General features: G+C 45.3%; 1 protein-coding gene across 2 annotated transcripts in view; it reads left to right on the forward strand.

Moving 5' to 3' along the window:
• TBCK (TBC1 domain containing kinase) overlaps positions 1–22029 on the forward strand; it is a 1319282-nt gene that overhangs the window by 285767 nt on the left and 1011486 nt on the right. For both annotated transcript variants that reach the window (XM_069241253.1, XM_069241261.1), the window contains exon 9: positions 1490–1551. In XM_069241253.1, the coding sequence (XP_069097354.1) occupies positions 1490–1551 (62 nt within the window). The remainder of the gene's footprint in view (positions 1–1489; positions 1552–22029) is intronic.

Here is a 22029-nt window from a genome sequence, read left to right on the forward strand (position 1 = left end):
AGTAGGAAACGTTTTGGATGTTGGCTTCACCAGATATACCCCATCTCCATCTTGGAGATTGTGTGTATGCCATAGATCTCCAATATATGCCCTTTTATATCTCCATAATTCGACAATATCGTTAGTTATTGAGATTTCTGATGCACATTTCCCATTATCAATATAAAGTTCTGCCTTATGCCCTTAAGTCAGCACCACAAACTGTTTCGAAGTGCATGGCAGTGGTTGCAACAGTTGTCAGAACAAAGTGAATCTATGTATATCCCTACATGGAAGACTGGTTTATAAAGGCATCCGCACCTCAAGAAGCCCAACATAATTACAGCACAAAAGTATCTACGTTTCTTCAACTGGTGTCTTGGGGTGATTCCAGTGTAGTCCTCAAATACATCATGGATGAAACTCTACCACTTCTCATCACTTCTAGGCTCAATGGCTTTCTTCATTTCTCCCTTTCAAAATGCCCATCTGTAAATAAGACTGATACAACAGTGCCTGGAATGCCATTGGTGTCAGCTGGGTGGGCAAAGTTACTCTTTCATAATCTGCAGTTGTCTCTCTTCCTTGGTGGTGGCGATTATCCAGTCTCCAGAAAGGTGTTACTCTTCAGCCAGAGGCTCCACCTCAGACGATTGTGGCAGATCCTTTTATGCTATTGTTTTCTGGAATTATGAGTAATAATGAATATTCCCTGGAGGGGAAGGAATTGTTACTTACGTATAACCCTAGTTCTACTCCTGGTAAATCTTCTGTATAATCATAAGTAATTCTCCTTCCTCCCAAGAGAAAGGACAAACGGAATTATACTCTGTTCTTCTGAGATTGTTCATCCCAGTAAAAAGAGAACTGGCTCAAATGCCACCTACTGGGCTTGATTGGTTACAGGTAGTATGCTACTCCTTAAAGCTGTAGCACAGTTTGCCCAGCCTTTCAAACTTCATCATATTAGGCTACATTGTCTCTAAGTTATCTTACCCTTCCTTTAAAAAGGTTTGTGAATGTGATTTTAGTCACCCGGGCATTCTAGTGACTTCGTTTCAATATAAAATTAGTTTTCTTTATTTAAAATATACATCTGAAAATTGGTCAATATGGCAGATTGTAGGCTGTTGTAGAGCTTTTCTTTTTTTCCTTAGAAATTTTGCAGTTTAAAAAAAAAAAAAGCTCTATGTACTTTGCCTGTATGCTTTGTAAAAAATAAAAGAGCTGTGGCGTTGCATATGTTGGTGCGATAATTCAGTTAGTTCTTCTAATTACAATAGCGAATCCCCTGTTAAGAAGTAGGATTACAGGTAAATAACTATTCTATTTTGTTTTCATTGTTTTCTAACATGAAATTGCAATGAGGTTACTTTTAAGGAGTTTGCGTAAATTATTGTGTTCAATAGTTGACATTCTTCATTACGGTTGTGTAACTAGAACCAAAGGAGTAATCTGAAGAGATTTATTTTTCTGCATTGTTTGCTAATCTATTGTATGTTTTTCATAGAAACTCCCTGGAAATGCTTTGAGTTTATTGAGGAAATGTCTCACATTCCACCCTTCAAAAAGGTAAGCGCTATAACCTAGCCATGGTTCACTTGTATAAAACTGGTGCTTGATAGAACTTGTCAAACTGCACACATACGGGCTAATTGTCTGCATGATTAAAAAAACTACTTAATTGTACAAAACGCGTGTTTGGTGACACATATTCTCACACCTTGAACTAGGCTCTATAGAAAATCTGTGAGAATGATAGATTTTCTACAGTGCTAAACATGGTGGAAAAGGCATGGATGCCTTTGTTCATGGAGAAAGGGGTAGGATGGTGGCCTCTGGAAAGGATGCTATCGTCTTTATGCAAGGGATTTTACTAAGATACGTTTTTAAGTGTTTAATAGGGAGAAACTGTTTCCCAGATACCCCACAGAGACCTGGAAAATTGTTGCTCCATGAGGAAAATTGTCATCCTGTTGAAGCAAATAAAATCAAAACCAGCTAATATACATGTCTTCAGCTAATACTCCCACAGATTCTTACCCGCAGCAATTGTCATGCTTAGGTCCATCAGAATAGCAGTAAGCATCCCAGTACTGATGTTAAAATATGATTTAATTGGTATTATCTTTCTGATCCTGTTGTCAACCCGGTTTATATCTTTCCAAGTAAGACTAGATTTATTTTTTCAAGTACAAAACACCTTCTTGTACAGTTTCCTAACCTGCAAAACAGCCCAAGACCATGAAATAGTATCACTCAAGAAATTTGTAAAAACAAAAAAAAGGTGGTTTGGCTTGTGGCATTTTTGACAAAAGATGTTTGGTGGCTAATCAAAGTAAATTTGTAAGAAACATTTGACTGGTTTGTAGAAAAGTTACACAACCAGTAATGGCCACGACTGAGTTTAACGAAATCCAGATATTTTTCTGAATACTGAAAAAACTACTCATATTAGTATTTTCCACAGTGGCTTCTTGTACTGCTCACACACACTGTCACTACTACCCAAATAATGCAAAGATTACATCTGTGAACACTTCACAAACTGAAGAGATGTTCCAGCTCCAAGTCGCTGCTTTTCACGTTGGTTATATTATCTAAACATTGCAATTCATGCATTAGGCCGACATTCCTGTCTGCCTAATCTTATTTAGTAGGATATCAAACACTTTTCTTTGCTTTCTCTGTTCTAGTTGTGTTCCACTGCATTAAAACGAGTGTGGGTTACCCTTTACAAACAAAAAGAAATACCATGGTTCATCCCATCAGCTGTAAATCTAGTAAAAGCCAGTGTTCTCTGTTTGTGGAAAGATAGTCATAGTTAAGCTGCAGACGTTTCTTGAATTGAGCAACACTTTCAGTAACTGACAAACTTTCGGGCCTATTCGAGGGCCAGAAACAGATTTACAAGATGTCCACTCCTCCATTCTGAACATCTTTGATGCTTTGGCACTTGTACTCTGCGATGGTGATGGATCTTCCTGGAGCATTTGACCCTTGTTGAGCCTTAGTGTATTATAATTTTGCAGATGGCTCCCACATCGTTTTAAAGCTACTGGGTTCTCTGTAAGATAATTTTGCTGCTATTCAAATCACCTTTTCCACCATCCAAGATCGGAAGAAAAGAATCTGGTTGAATGAGCTTAAAACTGAACTGTCGCTCTTAGTTTCAGTAAAGAAATTGAAGCAAATAAACGTTATATCCACCTAAAAACACAAATTTGTAAGCCACTGATTGTAGTGTCTCAGACTGCCTTGCAAATGCAGTATCTTCTAATTAGTATATAAAACGGTTGTGAATGATTAGTACCATTCAGAGTTAACACCATAAATTTGATATTGATAGGGCCATAGCTACCGAAGTGGATGGCACAATTAGTGCTGCAGGCTCACCAGTAGCATTTAATTTACAACCCCCAGGCACATGTAGTACACCTTACCGGGGACGTACAGTAAAATAAATATGCCAATTGTGGATAAGCCAAGGGTAACATGGTTTAGTAAAATAGCACATGCACTTTAGCACTGGACAGCAGTGGTAAAGGGACCAGAGTCCTAAAGCCAGCAAAACCGAACTCAGCATACAGGAGGTCAGAAGGCAAAAAGTTAGGGGAGACCACGCCAAGGATGTCAGTTCTAACAATGGTAAATCATTCCTACAAATTAAAAAAATATTCTGCCCGGCCCTGATTCTTAGCTAGTAGCTGTCAACATTGCAAGCTTTGCTAATACAAGTCAATACTTTCTTCTTTGTTTTCCTACAGAAGAGGATGTGGGGCTTCTCATCTTACTGCTATTGTTCCTTTCTAATATGCGTTTTAGACATATACTGGGTAAATGTTTCCAACATCTGTTAAAACAGACTCACAAAATGATTTTTGCACAAAGACCTTTAGAACTTTCTAAATAAAGCTGTGGATTGATAGTCGAAGTAATGTTCCACATGCAAAATGTTCCATCCAACCTTTCTATTTCTAATGGATAGACTCAGTCACTGGGCCGACCAGCTAAAGTAGAAAACATGACTTATTCATACTGAAGTCCTCACTTGAGCAGATCTGACTATTTATTGGAAACAATGTGCTCTTAGAAAGTTCTTGGTCACAAAATAATGAATTCTGTCCATGAACACTGAGTAGCCCGAACTGTGTTGTGGATGTATGAAAATTACATGTGGAAAGAACACTGTAAATAAGATAAACAGTGCATCGGGTTTTCATTTTTGTTTTTTTTTTAATAGAAGTGCCCTTTTGAAACACAAAAAATAAGTTATTGAAGCTTTATTTTATTTTTATTCAAGCTTATAGCATGTTACAACTAAATATATCCATTTTCAATATTAAGGTTATGTTAATAGATATTTTGAATTTTAGGAAGGGTACTACAATATTTTAAAATAAGCTATTTATGCAAAAATGATTGCGTTCTCGAGCATTGGTTGTTCTACTTACAAACATTTTTTAAATGAATAAAAATGTTCGTGCTGTAAACTCCCCACGAAAATTAACATATCAGTAACAAAGACATACCTCTAATACTTTTCAACTTTAGTGTATGTTGACCATTCAGCCAGTGAAGTGGAAAAACTCTAAACTCTGCCAGAGATAACTTCCAGATTTTGTCCGACACGTGTGAGCTGCTGTTTTGAGAATTTTCTATTCCATTTGTCAACATTTCTTCAATATTTCTGATGCAACTACTTTTTTTTTTTTTACATTTCTCAGGGATGAGGTGTATTTTGGAGGAGTCAGGCCTCTTCCTACTTTCAGTCCTTGCCATGATCCCTTCTCAGAAGCGTTCTCTGGTTGGTAGGCAAGCAGAAAGTTTGGTAGCCATTCTCTCCTTCCCGTATGTGTGTATATATAATATATATATATATATCTCCAAAGTAAATCGGTCTATTGGGCTGGTAAAATGTACAGCCAGAAGATTTTAATTCTTATCTGCATTATAGCTGTGTATACTGTTGCATTCAAAATGATTATAATATCTACAAATTCTATATTTTACAACAGTTTGAGAGACAGTAGAGTGTAGTGCTGTTCTTAAATGAGGTTGGCTCTCTGTGGACAGATCCACCAAGAATGCCTCTCACTTTTCTAAGATGAAAAAGCTCAAAAGAGAAATAATCTTGAGTCTCAGGTTTCTAAGGTTAAAATGGTGAATAGTACTTACTGGACCTTGGACACAATGCCTTCATGGTAAATATGCCTATTTCACGCCCCTCCCCCGGCCTGTAGTGACTTTGATTAATGATTAACAAAGTGCTGTAAGTGGCTTCTGTGACTTCATCAACTATCAAGAAGAACGGTCACCCATGCCCTCATCAGCAGCAGACTGGACTACGGCAACTCCCTCTACGCAGGGGCCACAGCCAAACTTCAAAGAAAACTCCAGCGAATTCAAAACGCAGCCGCACGTCTCATCCTCAACCTCCCTTGCCACGAACACATATCCACCCACCTCAGATCCCTACACTGGCTGCCCATCAGCAAAAGGATCATCTTCAAAGTCCTCGTCCACGCTCACAAAGCCCTCCACGACACTGGACCAGCCTACCTCAACGAAGGAGTAAACTTCCACATACCAACTCGACTGCTCGGCTCCGCTGACCTCACCATCGCTACAGTCCCCCCGCATCCAACGCACCACCTCCGGCGGCAGATCCTTCTCCCACCTTGCCGCCAAGAACTGGAACTCCCTCCCCACCAACCCATCCAAGACGCAGGACCTCCTAACTTTTAGAAAGCACCTCAAGACATGGCTTTTTGAGCAATAACTGCTGTGCAGAAAGTGGAGTCCTGCTTCCACTGTGGCACACTGTGCAAAGCAGACCTGTTTTCATATACACCTCCTTCAGCACTTTCATAACCTCTGTGAGTTAAATGTTCTTCGGAACTGTTCTTCTCTGGCTGTGGAAATCCTTTTCCATGTAATAAGTTCTAGACGTCGTATAATTTAGACATGTGCTTGAGCTCAGAACAACCGCTCCAAACAGCCATCCTAAAAATGGAAAATGAAAAGCCTTAATAATCATGCTTGAAGACGTTATGATGCTGTTATAATGAGAACTAGAAAAAGTGAGGTGATTTGAGAGCCGTTTTGGATCTCATTTCATAAACAAACCTTCATTGATGACACACAGAGAAAAAATATTATTTTCTCCTGCAAGGGCTATTTTTATATCAATATAAATTGAGGATGTGAAATTTTATGGATCTGTTCACTCAAATTAGGGAAAATGTGTAGGCTTCATGATCAATAGGCTTCCTGATTAGTGGACAGCAGTATCAGTTTTAATTTGTCTCTTTCAGGCCCATAACCACCCCCAAAGGTTTCACAAAGTGCACAACACTAATAGTGGCTTACATGAAAAAGTAACTCCATGTCTTTGCTTGTGTGGTCACTGGATACTAAAACTGAGGGCTGGGCATTTTTGTTTTTCATTCAGCGGTAAGCAGAGTCATATTACTGCAAAAGTCCATAAATTTCGCTAATCTGCTTTCACATAGCATGAATAAATAAAAAAAAACTAAAAAAAACAAAGGAGGAAAGCAGCATGTAATTCCATCACACACTGGTAAAATGTGATGCAATATTTGGGAAGGAGCAGCCTTTTTCGAAATGGAAGAGAAGATTGCTGGAATTCCCCAGGATTGCTACTTTTTCTTGAGGGGCTCCCTTGGGACCCAGTCAGTGCTGCCTTGAAGTCGACAAAGCACATTTACAAGAGCGATTGGGTGTGGGTAGATAGGTCCTTGAGCAGGTAAATTGCCTTTAGGTTTGAGGTACATCCTTGTGTTTGTCGAAACCCTGTTTGGTTCAGGGGTATTATCCCTTGTATTTCTGTTGAGCCACTAAGATCTATTAGTAGATGGCCTGTGAATTTTAAATGGAGGGTGTAATATTGGACCCCTCCTGAATTCGGGTATTTCTTTTGTTAAAAGTGCGTGCCTGAATAACGTGTTAGCAGCTTGTTCACCCATAACCTAGGGTCTTTCTGAATAATACCTGGGATATATCCCATTGGGTCCCGCGGCACAATCATTATGAGATTTTGCTTTTTATTTTTTGGGTGTAAGCGCTAGAGAAATGTAGGTTTCCTGGGAAGTAGCCATCTTGCGAGCAGGACTGCCTCTTATCACGACTGTCTAAGGTAATTTTGTCCAAAGTTGTTGGGAACGCATGATGATCCGTCATTTATATCGGGCGAATGTTATGGGTGACTGTTTTATATCGTCGCCGGTTGCCGTGCTCGCACTCGTTTTGTTCACCGCCGAGATGTTTGATAGGCTCTGGTCAGTGCTTATCTTCATTCTGTTTGGCAACAAGAGTTTTTTTTGGGCTCTGGTCAGGTTCGCTGGCAGTGAGATTGGTCGTTGGAAAATGTATCCATTCCGGTTCACTGATGTTAGTGTTGTTTGACTTGCGTGACCCATGCTCCTTCCTTTTGACTATCTGCCAACATTTTTCCAAATTATGACTTTTTCTGGGCGATATGAAGGTGGCCCAGAACTTACCATAGTGGACATTTTGGACTGTCCAACGTTCCTTTTTATGATCCTGCATAATATTACTGCTAATAATAACACTGTTTTTAGGGCATTTTCGAGACTGCTGTAGATATTCATTTAAGGTTGTTTATTAATGTTTTTTATGTCTGTGTAAATCCATTTTTGCCTGGTTCCTACTCTGTTTTTCCAGATTTTGTTGCTTCAGAGTGAATGTTTATACGGTGTACCCCATAAATCTCTCCCAGTTAGTTATTGAGTCTTCTGCACCTGCATTTGTTACGTTTAAAAAGAAGTTCTACAGTTTTTGAGGATTTCTGGCAGTATTCCTCAGTCCATTTTAACCTCTTCAAATTCGTGGTGTGGGCTTATGTCAATAGTGTCTTTGTTGTGGGGAAGACCGGAGTCCTAACTGACATCATGATGACCTCGTAGTGATGACTGCTTTCTGGGCGCTGATCTATTCTAAATTGTTGGATGTATCTGAACATAAAGACTTTTGCCAACATAAAGTCTAAATAGGGGAAGCCGTTCTCACTTACCAGTGTTCATGAATGTGCTGCTGCAAATCTGCCATTTAGAACCTTAGTTCTGCTGAGCAGAAGTCTAGTACGCCTTTTCTTAGTTTGTCAGGGCACCCTGTGGCCAGGATGACTTAATCTTTTGTTTCCAAAGGATTAGTCTCCTCATGCTGATGCGCTTCTTGATCTCAACTGTGAAACGTGTTCAGGTTAAAATCCCCAGTCATTATGATGACTGCATCTTTGTAATGGGTTTTCATGCCCATTATAGTTTGGCACAATGTACCCACCATCACCATTTTTTCTTTTGAATTGGGATTGGTGTAGATGTTTATGATAAAGAGTTGCGATTTGTAGGCTGATCTTTTGGTGCTTACTGCTCATATCACTGGTTTGGTTATCAGGAACTGGGAGATTTGTACGTTCAGGCTGGAGCTAATGTAGATGTAGTGGCTACCCTCTGAGGAGTCCTTGTTGTTTAATCTTTATTGCTGGACTGACTTATTCAGTGTATGCTATTGACTGAATTGAAGATTGTGCCCATGTTTCTTGTAGCACCATGATGTGAAATCGTTGCCAGTGTCTTACTAGATCATTAACTTTGTGATTTAAACCCACCCCCAGGAACCATGAGCAGATGCTTAGTTCTTTCACCATGGTGTTCAAGTGTGTGGAGTTTGGTTGAGTTCAATCTCTCCTAGATTTTATTGAGAGAACGGCTGTAAGCCAGCTCCATTCTGTTGATTAAAGGACCGATTGAGATGCTTTGTACCTATTCTCTTGATTGTCAGCCTAGTTGATGGTAGTGAGGTGAACTAACTGGCAGTAGATAGAGCTGATGTTGGCTTCACCAAGCTTCTTATGATTGATAACAATTGGGACATTTGCTGCAAAGGAGCCTTGCCTAGATGGGGAGGAGGCGGTGGCAGAAAAGGCATTCCCTTAGTAGTGTGTGATTTTTGTGCCCGAGTTTCTTAGCATGGACTTATTGAATATACCAGCTTGGTGAGGTGTTGCATGGCGAAGGTAGCTATGGTGGATTCGGTTGGCTGGTTCCCACAAGGCAAAATACATTCAATAGGTGTTATATCGACTGACTTTATTTATGCAAGGCATGGTAGCTCCACAAGCAGTCTAAGAATGTTGACACTGTTTAACACGTCTTGTTTACCCCTTCATTGATATTCCGGACAGCTAAAAAGTTTGTGTGGTAGGGGGTCAGGGGCCAGGCCGTTGTAGACTCTGATGACACATTTTATCTCTGCTTCCTCCATTTCAAGGCACAAATTGGTTTGTTTATTTGTTTGGGTTGGTTATTTGCTTGGACTTGAGGGCTACATTTTTAGGCTATCAGATGGTGAGTCAGCTGTGGGTGCAGCGCAGAATTTTAGTGTTTGCTGCTCCAACTGATTCTCCCAGGCCGGTGTGCAGATGCCATCCTCATTCTTTGCCCCTTGTTGAATTAGATTGATTCAAATGAGTGACTTTGTTATATTTTGTGCCTTGAAAGTTCTATTGATTGGGGGTTCTCCCAATCAGTTTTGGTCACCGTTCTAGATGTTCATGTATAGAAGCATTTCCCTAGCAGTGCTAGTGCTTTGTAAATCTGTTATGTTGATACTGTTTCTCTGATGGTTCAGGATCCTAGCTGTCTTCAGTTTGCCGTTGATGCCCTCCTCAAAGCAATCTGTACTTTCCTGTCTTCACAGGACATTCGAGACACAATATTCTGTGAACGGTGTCATGCATTGTTTTCTCCTATTGCATTGCATTGTGTGTTCAGTCCACACTCCAAACACATTACATCGCCTTTGAGTCCTGTCTGTTACTAGAAGACTGAATCTTAGCTGGTAGGGGCATTTCTATGTTATTTGTAGTTTCCTGAAGTTTATTAAAGATTGTCTACAGTGTCTCAATTTGTTGAGCAGAAGCTCTTATGATTTCTCTGTTTCTGCCTCTATGCAGTTTCTTCCTCTCTCATTTGCTTGGGCAGGGCTCATATTTTTATCTGTCCCTGCTGTTTTTGTGGGGGGTTCCCCTCCCTGTGCAGAAGCCTGCCAAACATGGCAGTCTGAAATGTTGATCAGTAGTCCTGTGGCACCCTGTCTCTAATTGTTGTCCTTTCTGTCGTGCTTGTTGGCTGAGCAAGCATTCAGAGCGGCTGCTTTACTTTCGGGTGTACCTGTGTATTCATAGGTGGTTGCTGTAGCAAGGTAATGTAAGACTTTTATGTTGTCTGTATCCCAGGCCTTGTGCACTTCCACAGCAATGGACATTTCGTCTATCTGGTATTTTGTGGGTCTTAATCCATGCATAGATCAAGGAGGATCAAGAGTGGTTATGCATTGGCTTTGTGTTTTACTTCTTGCACCTGCTGGTTTTGTATGGTGATGTGGGCCCTGGTTTGAGGACATTTGTTTCACTTCTGCCAGGAGGCCCTTTATGTTTGATTGTAAGGAACTTATCTAATACTGGTGAGCATACATACTGGTGCTGTTCAACGGCTTTATCCAATTGAACACGTGTTGTAAGATTGTTGAGTTGCTTTAGCTTGGTGTCTATACCAAGGACTGCAAGCATATTGAGCAGGTTAACTTGAATCTCCATTTTGTCCAAGTGGTATTTGAGGCCTTTAGCTGTTGCTTGTGTGGTGTTTAGGAGAGTGTACCATGCTGTGTCTGCATGTTTTGGTTTGAGTTCTCTCCTGTCTTTTTGATGAATTCAGTATTTCTAGGAAGTCATTTACCAAAAAGGGATGACTGGTCTACTGGGCGAGTTGTAATCATCATGGTTCCTTTGGTTTCGCTGAGTTCTTGTTATCTGTTTTTTTTCAGGATGTTTGATTCAGCTGTTTGTATTTTGATTGGGGATAGCAAGTCCTTAATGTCAGACACCTTTTGGAAATTCATAAGAGTTGGACTAAAGGGAATCTGCCCCCATCAAGCTGTATGGGGTACAAAGCTTTAGGTTTTCTGGGCAATTAGATTTGATAGACTTGTTGAGGTATTGAAGACCTATTTGATGTTGACATTGGTTGAAATGGCTACTGTTTGAAGTATTTGGTCCTGCCTATTTTTTTATGCTTTTGTGGAGTATATAGGTATAGGCTTCTGTGTCATTCCATCCCTTGGGTACTGCTGAGTACTGTTTTACTGAGATTGAAGTTGATGTTAGGCCTCTGTTATTTGAGTCACCTTTCACCATAGATGTCTGGGGTATCAGAGCTCTGAAAAAAAACTAAATACTTCAGGAGAGTTGGGGGATGTTCTCCTGGTTTGCCGCCTTGGTTGGCTTTCCTCTGTAGCTACGCTGATGGAGCTATATGCCTCCTTCATGTTAGCTGCTGGCCATTGAGGTTTCCTATTTTTTTCAGGAATATTTTTATTGTTATTTCAATTATATCATAACAGTTTGATTGTATAATAATATTTGCACAGTAGACAGTTACATCTGTTATACGTTTCGCAAATTCGCGGGTACTGCCAGCAATAATCGGTGCATTTACAGTAACGTCAGTTAGGGAAATGGATGAATTATCCAAACTTATGCAACACATTGTACAGGCAGCAGGATTTTTCTGAGCCTAAGTATAGGCATTTCGTATGATAGGTGTTGGAAAATGGGTTATTGGTAGGGCAGGTAGGTACCTACACCTAGCAACAAGCCACAAACCTCCACATAGGTACAGTTAGGTCTCAGTAAATTAATCCCAGCTCTACCCTTGGTAGCTTGGCATCGAGCGTCAAGGCTTAACTTAGGAGACAAAGTGTAAAGCATTCAAATATCACAAAACAGTAATTAAATAAAACACAGGAAACAGTTTAAAAATCCAAAACCAATTTATAAATATAGCTTATATTTTTATCTTTAAAATGACACAAAAACGATTAAAATCGGTTCAGGGGAACCGGAGATATGAATTTTTAAAGTATTATTATTTTCTAGCGCTTAGAAACAAAAAGCGCCAATCGGGTCATCTGGTTGCACCAGGACCGGGGCAAAGTCAAACTTTCAGGCCGACCGCGATGGAGCCCTGCTCGGCTACAAGTCGCGGGAGGCCTCGGTTAAAAAGTTACCTTCTGACTTAGTCTCTTTTTTGATGTTTTTCTTCCCCGGGACGAACCTGCCAGTTGGATCCGATCTCCTGGAGTCCTTGTCCGGATACGCGAAGTCGGTTTCCTCGGTGGTGATTTTTACCTTCGGACTTAGTCGTTTTTTCGAGATGAAAATCCTTCAACCGGGGTAAACCTGGATCTTGATCCGACGTCCGTGGAGCCCTTCTCGGATACGATGGCTGGAAGGTCTCGGTCAACTTTTTACGTTCGGACTTAGTCTCTTTTTTGGATGTTTTTCTTTACCGGGACGAACCACGAAGTCAGGCCGGGTCGCGGTTGAGGCAAGCCGGCTAGAATTTCCGCGTCGGGTCGGTCACTTTATGGAGCTTTTTTTCAAAAATTCTCCAATCTTTTCCAAACTTCTGGGGCTTCACCCAGATGTTCTTTCAAGGTTCTTTTGGGGTCCACAGCTCACCCCAAGGGTCCAGAAGTTCTGTGATGGTCCTTGGGAAGTGCGGACTTCAACTCCCAGAATGCACCTGGCGCAAACTCCTTTTTGGCCACTGGACAGTGGTCAGCTGGTCACTTTTTCAGGAGTTGGTGCAGGGGACTCTGGATAGCAATTTTTCACCTGTAGCAAACAGGGAGTCCCTCCTTGAACCAGTGGAAGCCAGACAAAGTCCTTCTTGTGGTGAAGCCCAAGTGTGCAGCTGGTGCAGTCTTTCTGAGTGCAGGGTCCAGGTGCAGGCCAGGGGTCCAGCAGGGCAGTCCTTCTTCTCCTTGTAGTTCCTTCTTCTTGAAATTTGGTGGGGATCTGAGGCGTGGGTGCAGGTCTGCCAGTTTTATCCTTGCTCCTGGGTGAAAAGCAGGGGGGCCCTGGTTCTCCAATCAGGGACAGGGTCGTCCCCCTGTGATGACCACTTCCTGGGAAGTGTGGCAAAAATCCATCCCAGAAGGCAACAGTCTCTAAAAATCCAAAATGGATGAATCTGATTTTTGGAGGAGAGATCTGGCTGAGCCCACCTACTGGTGTGGCTAAAAATCATAAACACACCCCTATCCTGCCCTCTCCTAATCTAATCAAGGGGGCACCTAGCTGTCTGGGGTTGCAGGATGTGGGGGTGTTGCTGGGTGCTCCAGATGTCCTTCTCTGCCTTTGAAGACCAGTTTGGCAGCCCTTCCCCTTCCTGCCTCACCATCTGCTGAGGGGAGATTCTCTCCCCCAAGCACATTCCTTTGTGTGAAGCCAGGCCACTTCACACCTCATTAAAGTAGCCTGGCAGAAGCTGCTGCAGGCTGGCCAATCAGAGCACAGCAGCAAAAACAATGCAGAGCTGAAATTGGCAACTTTTTAGGTAAAGTCTAAACTTTGTACCTGGACAAGTTATATTAAATCCAACAACTGGAAGTTGTGGGATTTATTACAACAATCAATTTGATACCAAATTCTTGGTATGTAACATTTAAGGAGACTTTAAAATTTAAAATAAAGTCTGCCCATTCTAGCCTATGAAGGCCATTTACTTCAATGAGGGAAAAACGAATTTGGCTGTTTTTACCTCACCAGGGCTTATAAATCTATTTTTATAAAGTCCCTGCTTATAGTTACATGGCACCCAGCCCTAGGGGCACATAGGGCACACCTTAGGGGTGACATATATGTAAAAATAAGGTAGTTTAAGACTTTGGAAGTACCTTTAATTCCAAAGTCGAATTTGCATATAACTTTAATTTAAAAGCAGCCAGCAAGGCAGGCTTGCTTTTAAAATGACACTGGGCACCTCAGCAATGCACCTAGGTGTGCACCACCTATGCTGTGGTCCCTAAACCTACATGCCCTACCATATACTAGGGACTTATAGGTAGGTTAACTTAGCCAATTATAATTAGCCTAATTTGCATATCCATTTTACACAGAGCACTGGCCCTGGGACTGGTAAGCAGTACCCAGGGCACAGCCAAGAGTCAGTAACCACCAGTACCTATCCAAAAAGAGTGGGGGTGATCAGGCAAAAAAAAAGGACTTTCCTACAATAGGGAATCGGGTCTCCGGGTTTAAACACAAAGTACTAGTCAATCCGCCGCTCTTTTCGCTTTTCCATTTAAGTATGTATACAGTTGCACAGTTATTTATAAATGGTGATCCTGGATTAATAACGAATAAAAACAATAACATTCTTGAACAATGGAGTACCTTATCTTCAAATATTTGATAATAGTAATGCTGTGCCTTCTTGCGTGTGGAGTCCCCTCGGTGTTGCATGCGTGCGTTGGTGTAGATTTAGCTGCGTTTGAGCCCCAGGTGCTTAGTGACTACTTTGCCTTGATTTGGCTTTTAAGGATGAGAGTGGAATGCTTAGTAAGCGTGTATGTAACCTTCTCATAGTGTTCCCAGTGTTTGATAAGCGCTGGGCTGTCTTAAATGCTAGTTTATCTCCGCTGTGGTGAAGTCTGTTTCTGAAGTTTGTAAGTGTGTCAGCATCGCATCCCAGCTGTCTGATAGTGGGTATTTGCGCAGGCCGAGTGCATCCTTCCTCCTCAGTGCTACCCCCTCAGCACCCGCCCAGATCGTAAATGATTGTTTCCAGGGCGATACATTGGGTGCCTCTGCAGACTTCCATCTGCGAGTTATCAGTCGTGTAGCTGTTAAAAATCCCAAATCTAAAACTCTTGCAGTGGCCCTGTGACGCAGGCCCCTAGGAAATAAACCCAACATGCAAATGCACATGCGGCATGGCGCTCGCTGTGCATGCTACTAAACAAGCAACCACTGCTCCCCAGTAGCCATGCAAGGAGGGGCAGAACCATAGCATGTGTAGGAGATCTGCATTTAAATGTTTGCAACGGGGGCAAGCTGCGTCACAGCGAAGGAAATATCTATTAATGCGAGCTGGCGTAAGGTATGCCCTATGTATTATGTAGAATTGTAGGAGTCTAAATCTGGGGTTGCGGGGTATAGTGGTGTGGCTAGAGATGACAGACGTGGCTGAGTCACATTCCCAGGCCGTGCGCAGCGCATCATGCTCGTGCACCAAGTGTGCTCGGAGTGCTTCCGTGAGATACCTGATCAGATGTCTGCCCCGTCCCATTACCTGTATATATTGTATTAGTAGATGGGTTGGAGGGCAGTTGTTAAGTCTCCCCATCCACTTGATAAAGAGCGCAGTAGTGAGTTATATAGTAGAAACTGTCCCACTGGGAGGCCAGTGTCAGTGACCAGAGTAGTGAGCGGAATCAGCTTGCCTTCACTGTACAGATCACCTAATGTGTGCAGATCCGCAGTATGCCACGCCCTAAGTTCCACCTCAGACACGGCTCCGGAGCCACGAGGTGTGCCCAATAGCGCCAGGGCCGGGGCGAACGGGACAGTCCCCCTCATGAGTCACAAGGACCTGCAATAACAGTTATTGGCCACTTTGAGGAGAAGCTCCTCCGGCGGCGCCGAGCGCGTAAGTGGGTGGAACAGGTGTGTCACTCTCAGGAGAGACCAGGGTCCCGTGGTAGTTGCTGTATCAGGGAGATGAAGCCCCGCCAGCCATCTGGACACCCATTGGAGCTGAGATGCCAAATACTAATGCTCCAGATTGGGTGCTGAAAGACCGCCCTGTGCTAGTGGCAAATAAAGCTTCTTAAGTGCAACTCTACAGCGCCCTTTATTCCAGATAAATTCTGGTAGTTTGGGTTCCAATTCCCTAAAGAAGCTGGCCGGTATATAGTATGGGAGATTGGAGAAGTAGTATAATAATCGTGGCAGCACAATCATCAAGAGGTCAATTCTGCCTGCTACAGATAGCGGCAGCGTTTGCCAGAAAGCCATCTAATGGATGTCACCGCCTTTCTATGGTTTCCATCAAACAGGTCCTCTTTTCGGTGATAAATTTGAATGCCTAAATATCTAAACATGTGTGGCTGCCAGGGAACTACAACCCCAGAGAGGTGCAACCTTGGATCTGGGAGTTTGGGATCAAAGGGAAAGAGGCAGGTCTTTGCCCAGTTAACCCGTAATCCGGAAAGCGTGGCAAAATGTTGCAAGATTGTCCCAACCTCTGGGGGGACCTGCATAACGTCCCTAAAAAACAATAAGAGGTCATCGGCATATAGTGACACGGTGTGTAGGCCGTCTCCCAGCGCAGTGCTCCAATGGGGACCTCGACTACGTAGTACTGCGGCCTAGGGCTCCATGGCGATGGAAAATAGTAGCGGAGAGAGGGGGCAGCCCTGTCTCGTGCCCCTGCGCACCGCAACCGGCTCTGAGATACTTCCACCCGTCTTGACCCGGACCCGGGTGCTCGTGTATAGTAGCCTAATTATACGGAGGAAGCGAGGCCCAAGGCCGAACCGTTGCAGGACTCTAAAAAGGTATGGCCATTCTAACTAATCAAAGGCCTTCTCCAGATCAAGGACCAGGCATCCTGCCAACGGCCAGTCCCGTGTCGAATAGTGCATAACACGGAATAGCCGTCTGATGATGTGCGATGTATCTCGTGCAGGCACAAAACCGTTCTGGTCTGTGTGAACGAGGTCTGGCACTATAGGTGCCAAACGCATCGCTAGTGTCTTGGCCAGTATTTTATAATCTGTGTTGAGCATTGCCAATGGTCGATAGGAGCCAAGCTCCAATGGGTCCTTGCCTGGCTTGGAGAGTGACACCAGCAGTGCTTCATTCTGCGATGTCGACAAAGACCCTCCCTGCACAGATTCCTCATATATGGGGAGGAGATGGGGCACAAGAATAGAGGAAAAAGGTCTTACAAAAATCAGCTGGAAGACCGTCTGGGCCAGAAGTTCTACCCACAGAGAGATCGTGTATACTAGCCTGAATTTCAAAGGGCTCCTCCATCATGGCCCGATGCGCCACCGTCAGGTTGGACAGTGTGATTGCTGAGAGGAATTCTGCACAGGCCCGTTGATTCAGCAGTGCAGCCGAGTGATAGAGGGCCCTGTAGTGGTGCGTGAACCCTGAGTGTATCTCCGAGGGTGTATGGAGCACAGTACCAGACATCGAACAAATCTCTACGATCGGGCCATGGTCTCACTCGCACCTGGTCAGCCAGGCCAAGAGTCTGCCCGATTTATCAGCAGAAGCATGGGTGCGCGCCGAGTGGGCGGCGTAATTTAAACAACGTAACCGCTATAGCAGAGAGAGATGCTCAGCCTGTGTTGCTGACAGTTGTGCTATCTCCGTGGGACTTCGGGCAATCTCCTGTTCAGGACGCAGTAAGGTCCGCTCCACCCGAATGAGTTCGCTCTCCACAGAGCATCGCAGGCTCCACTGCGTTCCCATACAGTGGCCTCTAATAAAGACCTTAAAGGCATCCCACTCCACCAGACCAGAAGATGCCGTGCCTCTGTTACGTACGAAGTATTCAGGGATTGCCTCATCTAATGATGCTTTAAGCACTACATGGTCCAGAAGCTCAGGCCTGATCCTCCAGGTAGGGACCGTCGGGGGAGAGGCATCCCAGCCTAGCTGTACAAATTGTGGATTGTGGTCTGAGTGAGTGCGGCCCAGATAATCAGTGTCCAGTACTGTAGAATATAAATTATGTGTGCACAATATTCTATCGAGACACACACATGTAGTGAATGTGGAGCAGAGTAATATGATTAGATTCTGTCAGTGGTATTGCGGTGGCGCTATATGTCTAACAAGTGCCAATTTCCAGTCCAGATGTTTAACGCTCGTGCTGCTGTCACAGTGGGCGCCGTAGCAATGGGGGATAGGAGCAGTCTAAGTCAGGATCCATTACATTATTAAAGTCTCCTCCCAATAGCCAGGGGTAATCGCTCCACCCCGACAGCTGGTTGGACAAAGTGTGGAGAAAGGAGGCCTGATCCAGATTCGGTGCATATATGGAACCCAATACTAGTGCCTGACCCGCAAGTCGTCCCCTCACCAACACGTATCGTCCCTGCTCAACAATTTTTTGATCTTCTGCTACAAAGGGCATGCCTTGCTTAAACCAAACCAGAGCGCCCCTTGCATATGTGGAGTGACCTGTCGCATATAACTGACCTCTCCATCGTCGTTGCAGACGAGGTACCTCTGGAAGCGCCAAATGAGTCTCTTGCAGAAAAGCTATGTGTACTGAGTGCCTTTTAAGGTAGGAGTATATAGAGTACCTTCGTTTTGGTGTATATATGCCGCGCACATTCCATGTAAGGGCAGTATAGGTATTCATGGTGGATTTTGGTAGTAAGAGCAGCTAACTAACTGTGCAGCCCATGTAAGCGGGGCCATGCATGGGATAGTAGAGTTCCAACACTCCTTCAGGCTACTAAAGTATGGTCTCCATAACAACACTAACAAACAAAATACCATCAGAGCAGAGGAACAACCAGCATCCGCCCAAACCAAATAACCCACAGGGTTAACAGAGCAACTATACATCATAAGTCTCCGTTAGTAGGAGAGTGGGGTAGGCCGTGTGTCTTGAAGGTGAACATGTAGCGGGTTGCGTTCCCCGGTGCATGTGAATGATTGAGTGTGGGGCCAATAGAAATTAATGCCCATGAATAGCCGAAAAATTGGTGTAACTGATGTGCCCTGCTAGACAACTTCCCTGTAAGTCCTCAAGTGCCTTCCTGGTCTATCAGTCCAGTAGTGTATTACACATTGGTGATCGGGGTACGCATTGGTTACTGAAGAAACTTGGGACTGTGAAGGATATGCCTGCGGAGTCGCCAGGAGTTCAAGATAAGTGCAGAAGGATGATAGAATAGTCCATCTGCTGAATCAGGCGTCACCTCCAGGCGCGCCAGAGAGCTCGTCTCGGAGAGGTGATCTGGTGTAGCGAGACCTTCGCTGTTAAGTTGTGAAACTTCGGTTCCTGCTTCCGAAGCAGCTGAGGAAGAGTTAATGGCCGCTGCCGACTGCAGTGCCTTGCGTCGTTCCTGAATGATTTGTTCCAAATCAGGGACATGTTTTGCCCTCTCCGGAGTTGTATTGTGTGCTTTGCGGCCACGTCTCGTGCGGATGCGCCTGCTCCGTGGCACCGGGGGATTCCCTTCCGGTTCTCGACCATTAATACGGCCTGTTGACTCCAGCCATTCCCACGCCCCTTCTGGCATGGTGAAGAAATGGGATTTGTTCTCAGTTATTATGCGGAGCTTGGCCGGGAATAAAAGAGAGTACTCAAGGTCCAGGGTCCGGAGCTTGCGTTTTAATGGTAAATAGGAAGCACGGTCTCTCTGCACAGCCAATGTGTAATCAGGAAACAACATGACATGATCATTGTCCACCCGAGGCAGTGGAGACCACCTAATTGACCGTAAGATGATATCCCTATCTGCATAATGGAGCAAACGAAGTATAAAGAGACGTGGGCCGCTTCCTGGTGGTCGTGGTCTAGTAGGAATCCTATGTGCACGTTCCACTGAAAAGAAAGGTGTCAGAGTTCCCTCCGGTACCAGCCCCCGAAGCCAGGCCTCAGAGTAGGCGACTGCATCTCGACCCTCCACACCCTCCGGTAGGCCAACGACTCGTATGTTGTTTCTTCGGGTGCGGCCTTCTGCATCCTCGACACGACACTCCAGTTCACCTATGCGGGCCAATGCGTCTCCCATTGTGGTTTCCATTCGGGATGTTGTGGGCTCTAGTTCGTCAAGTCGTGCCTCAAGTGTACCTGTCTTGTCCACTAATTTGCGGTGATCGACATGCAGCAAGGCAAGGTCGCTGGCCACCTTGTCAATTTTGCCTTCCAAGGATGTTCGGGCCCGCTCCAGGGAGGTGTCTATGCGCTCCACTGCCGCCAGTACGGCATCTAGTTTTTTACTGTCTTGGGATGCGGTCTCCTGCATATTCTTAGCACCAGTGCCAGAGCGGAGGCGGCCAACCCCTACCATAGCTACAGCTTGTGGGGATACCAGCGAGAAGGCAGGTCTTTGCTTCACCCACAGGGCAGCCCCCAGGATGCTTCGTCGTGCAGGACCCACCAACATACCACACGGAACACGCAGCATGAACAGCGCAGGTAATGTCAGTCAGTTACACGTCTATGCAGTAGGGTGATCCTGTTCGGTCATATGTCCACTGCACTCCTGCAGGCTGACCAGCGGGGTTTATCTTTCCCCCCACAACGTGGTTGGGGCCTGCTTCCGGTCTCCTGGCCCATAAGACTGCGTCAAGCGGCACAGAGATCAGCGATGGGCCCCCCACCTAAGCACCCCAGGCAGCAAATTGCAACGCCTCTGTGGCGACGAAGGTTAGGCTGGGCCCGCTTGCATGCGCCTCCAGGACACAATGGCGCAGCAGCACGAGCGGCCCAGCCACCAGAGCCCCCTCTGTCCCCCAAGGGCCTGGCCTCCAGGACTGTCCAAGGGATCCTGCGGTCCAGCTCGCCAGGAACCCCAGATCGCCCAGGGCGCACAGGAGCAGGCCTACTTCTCCCCCGCAGTGTCCGAAGTGCCGCGGCAGGGTCCGGGCCTCCCCTAGCCGCCTGGCGCTCAGGGGCGACAGCCGCTACAGCGACTCACCCGCTGCGGTCTCTGTTTCGGTCCTAGCGTCACTCCGAGCACTGTCGCTGTCACGGACCGTATGCAACAGCGGTGCTCCAGTCCAGCGCAGTCCCACCACCTTGTTTTCCCCGCGCAGGCCTCCACATGTAGCCGCATGCGCCCTGATTGAGTCTGACGCAGCGTCGCAGGACCGCAATCGAAATCTCCGGTGTTCTAGGGAGGCTTAGCGTGGTGGGGCGCCTGCTGCGTAGCAGTTACTGGCCCCACATGCACCGTTCGGTGCCGGATAAAACAGGGTGAGGGCAGGGAGCTCTATTGGCTCGTGTCCGCCATCCTGGCTGGTTGGCCACGCCCCCCCGGCCATTGAGGTTTCCTATGCTTGGCATTTAGCAAGGCGTTGACTGACAGACCTCATGGTGTTGCTGGGTTCTGATTCTGGACCCCTGTGGTTTGGGGAAACACTTGAGTGAGCTTTGAAATGTGTGAGCTCCTGCCCCCTTTTAGCCTTTGGTGCTCATGTGGCTGCCCCCCCTGGGTCCTGGTGCACTGGGCAACCTCTGCCCCTTTCTCTCTGGACTCTTGAGGGTTCTACAGTGCTTTGTGTGGGCAGGGGAACCCAGTGAGCTATTACAGAGAGCAGAGGTATGGGATCTGTGGACCTTGAGCAACCTGTGTGGCACAGCTGGTGGCGCGTGCACTTACTTAAAAAGTTTTTGAGGGCCAGCATCCTTGTGCTTCAATGTACATGCAAATGCAGGTCGTGTTCCACAGCTGCCTGCAAAGCCTCTTCCTGAGGCCCTTTGGCATTCTGCAGGGGAGGGTAACTTTGCAGGTCACAGATGGCTCCTCAGTACGGGTTCACCCTGTGAGGGGTGGCACATCACATTTGTCCATCCATGACTCCGCAACTTCTCTGGCAGGAGGCCTGAGTCCTAATCTCAGATGCTTCTGGGTGTTTGGTCAATCCGGTCCTTTGACCTATCCTCACGCACCCTGATCTGCTTAATTTCGAGGCTCTGAAGTTTACTCTTCTGGGTTACTGTTGGGATCCAGGGGACTGTGATTGATTAGCCCTCTTGGCCCCTAATCAATCGAAGCATTTGTAAAGCGCACTGCTCACCCGTGAGAGTTTCAAGGCGCTGATGGGGGAAGGGTCTGCTACTGATCGATCAACCAAGTCTTGAGGTGTCTCCTGAAGATAAGTAGGTTCTGTGTCTGTCGCAGGTAGGTGGGAAGAGTGTTCCATGTCTTGGCGGCAAGGTGGGAAAACGATCTTCTGCCTGCGATTGTACTGTGGATGCATGGGACGGTGGCGAGGGCAAGGTCAGCAGAGTGAAGCTGTCGGATCGGGGTGTAGAAGGAGAGCCATCTGTTGAGGTATTCTGGTCCTGTGTGGTTCAGTGCCTTGTGAGCATAGGTGAGGAAAAGCCCAAAAGCAGTAGGAGGAGCTATGGGTGCAAGTCGCATACCCAGCCCTCTCTTCATCTCGCATTTTGCCTCCTG

The sequence above is a fragment of the Pleurodeles waltl genome, chromosome 1_2 (genome assembly GCF_031143425.1).
Source record: "Pleurodeles waltl isolate 20211129_DDA chromosome 1_2, aPleWal1.hap1.20221129, whole genome shotgun sequence".
NCBI lineage: Eukaryota > Metazoa > Chordata > Amphibia > Caudata > Salamandridae > Pleurodeles > Pleurodeles waltl.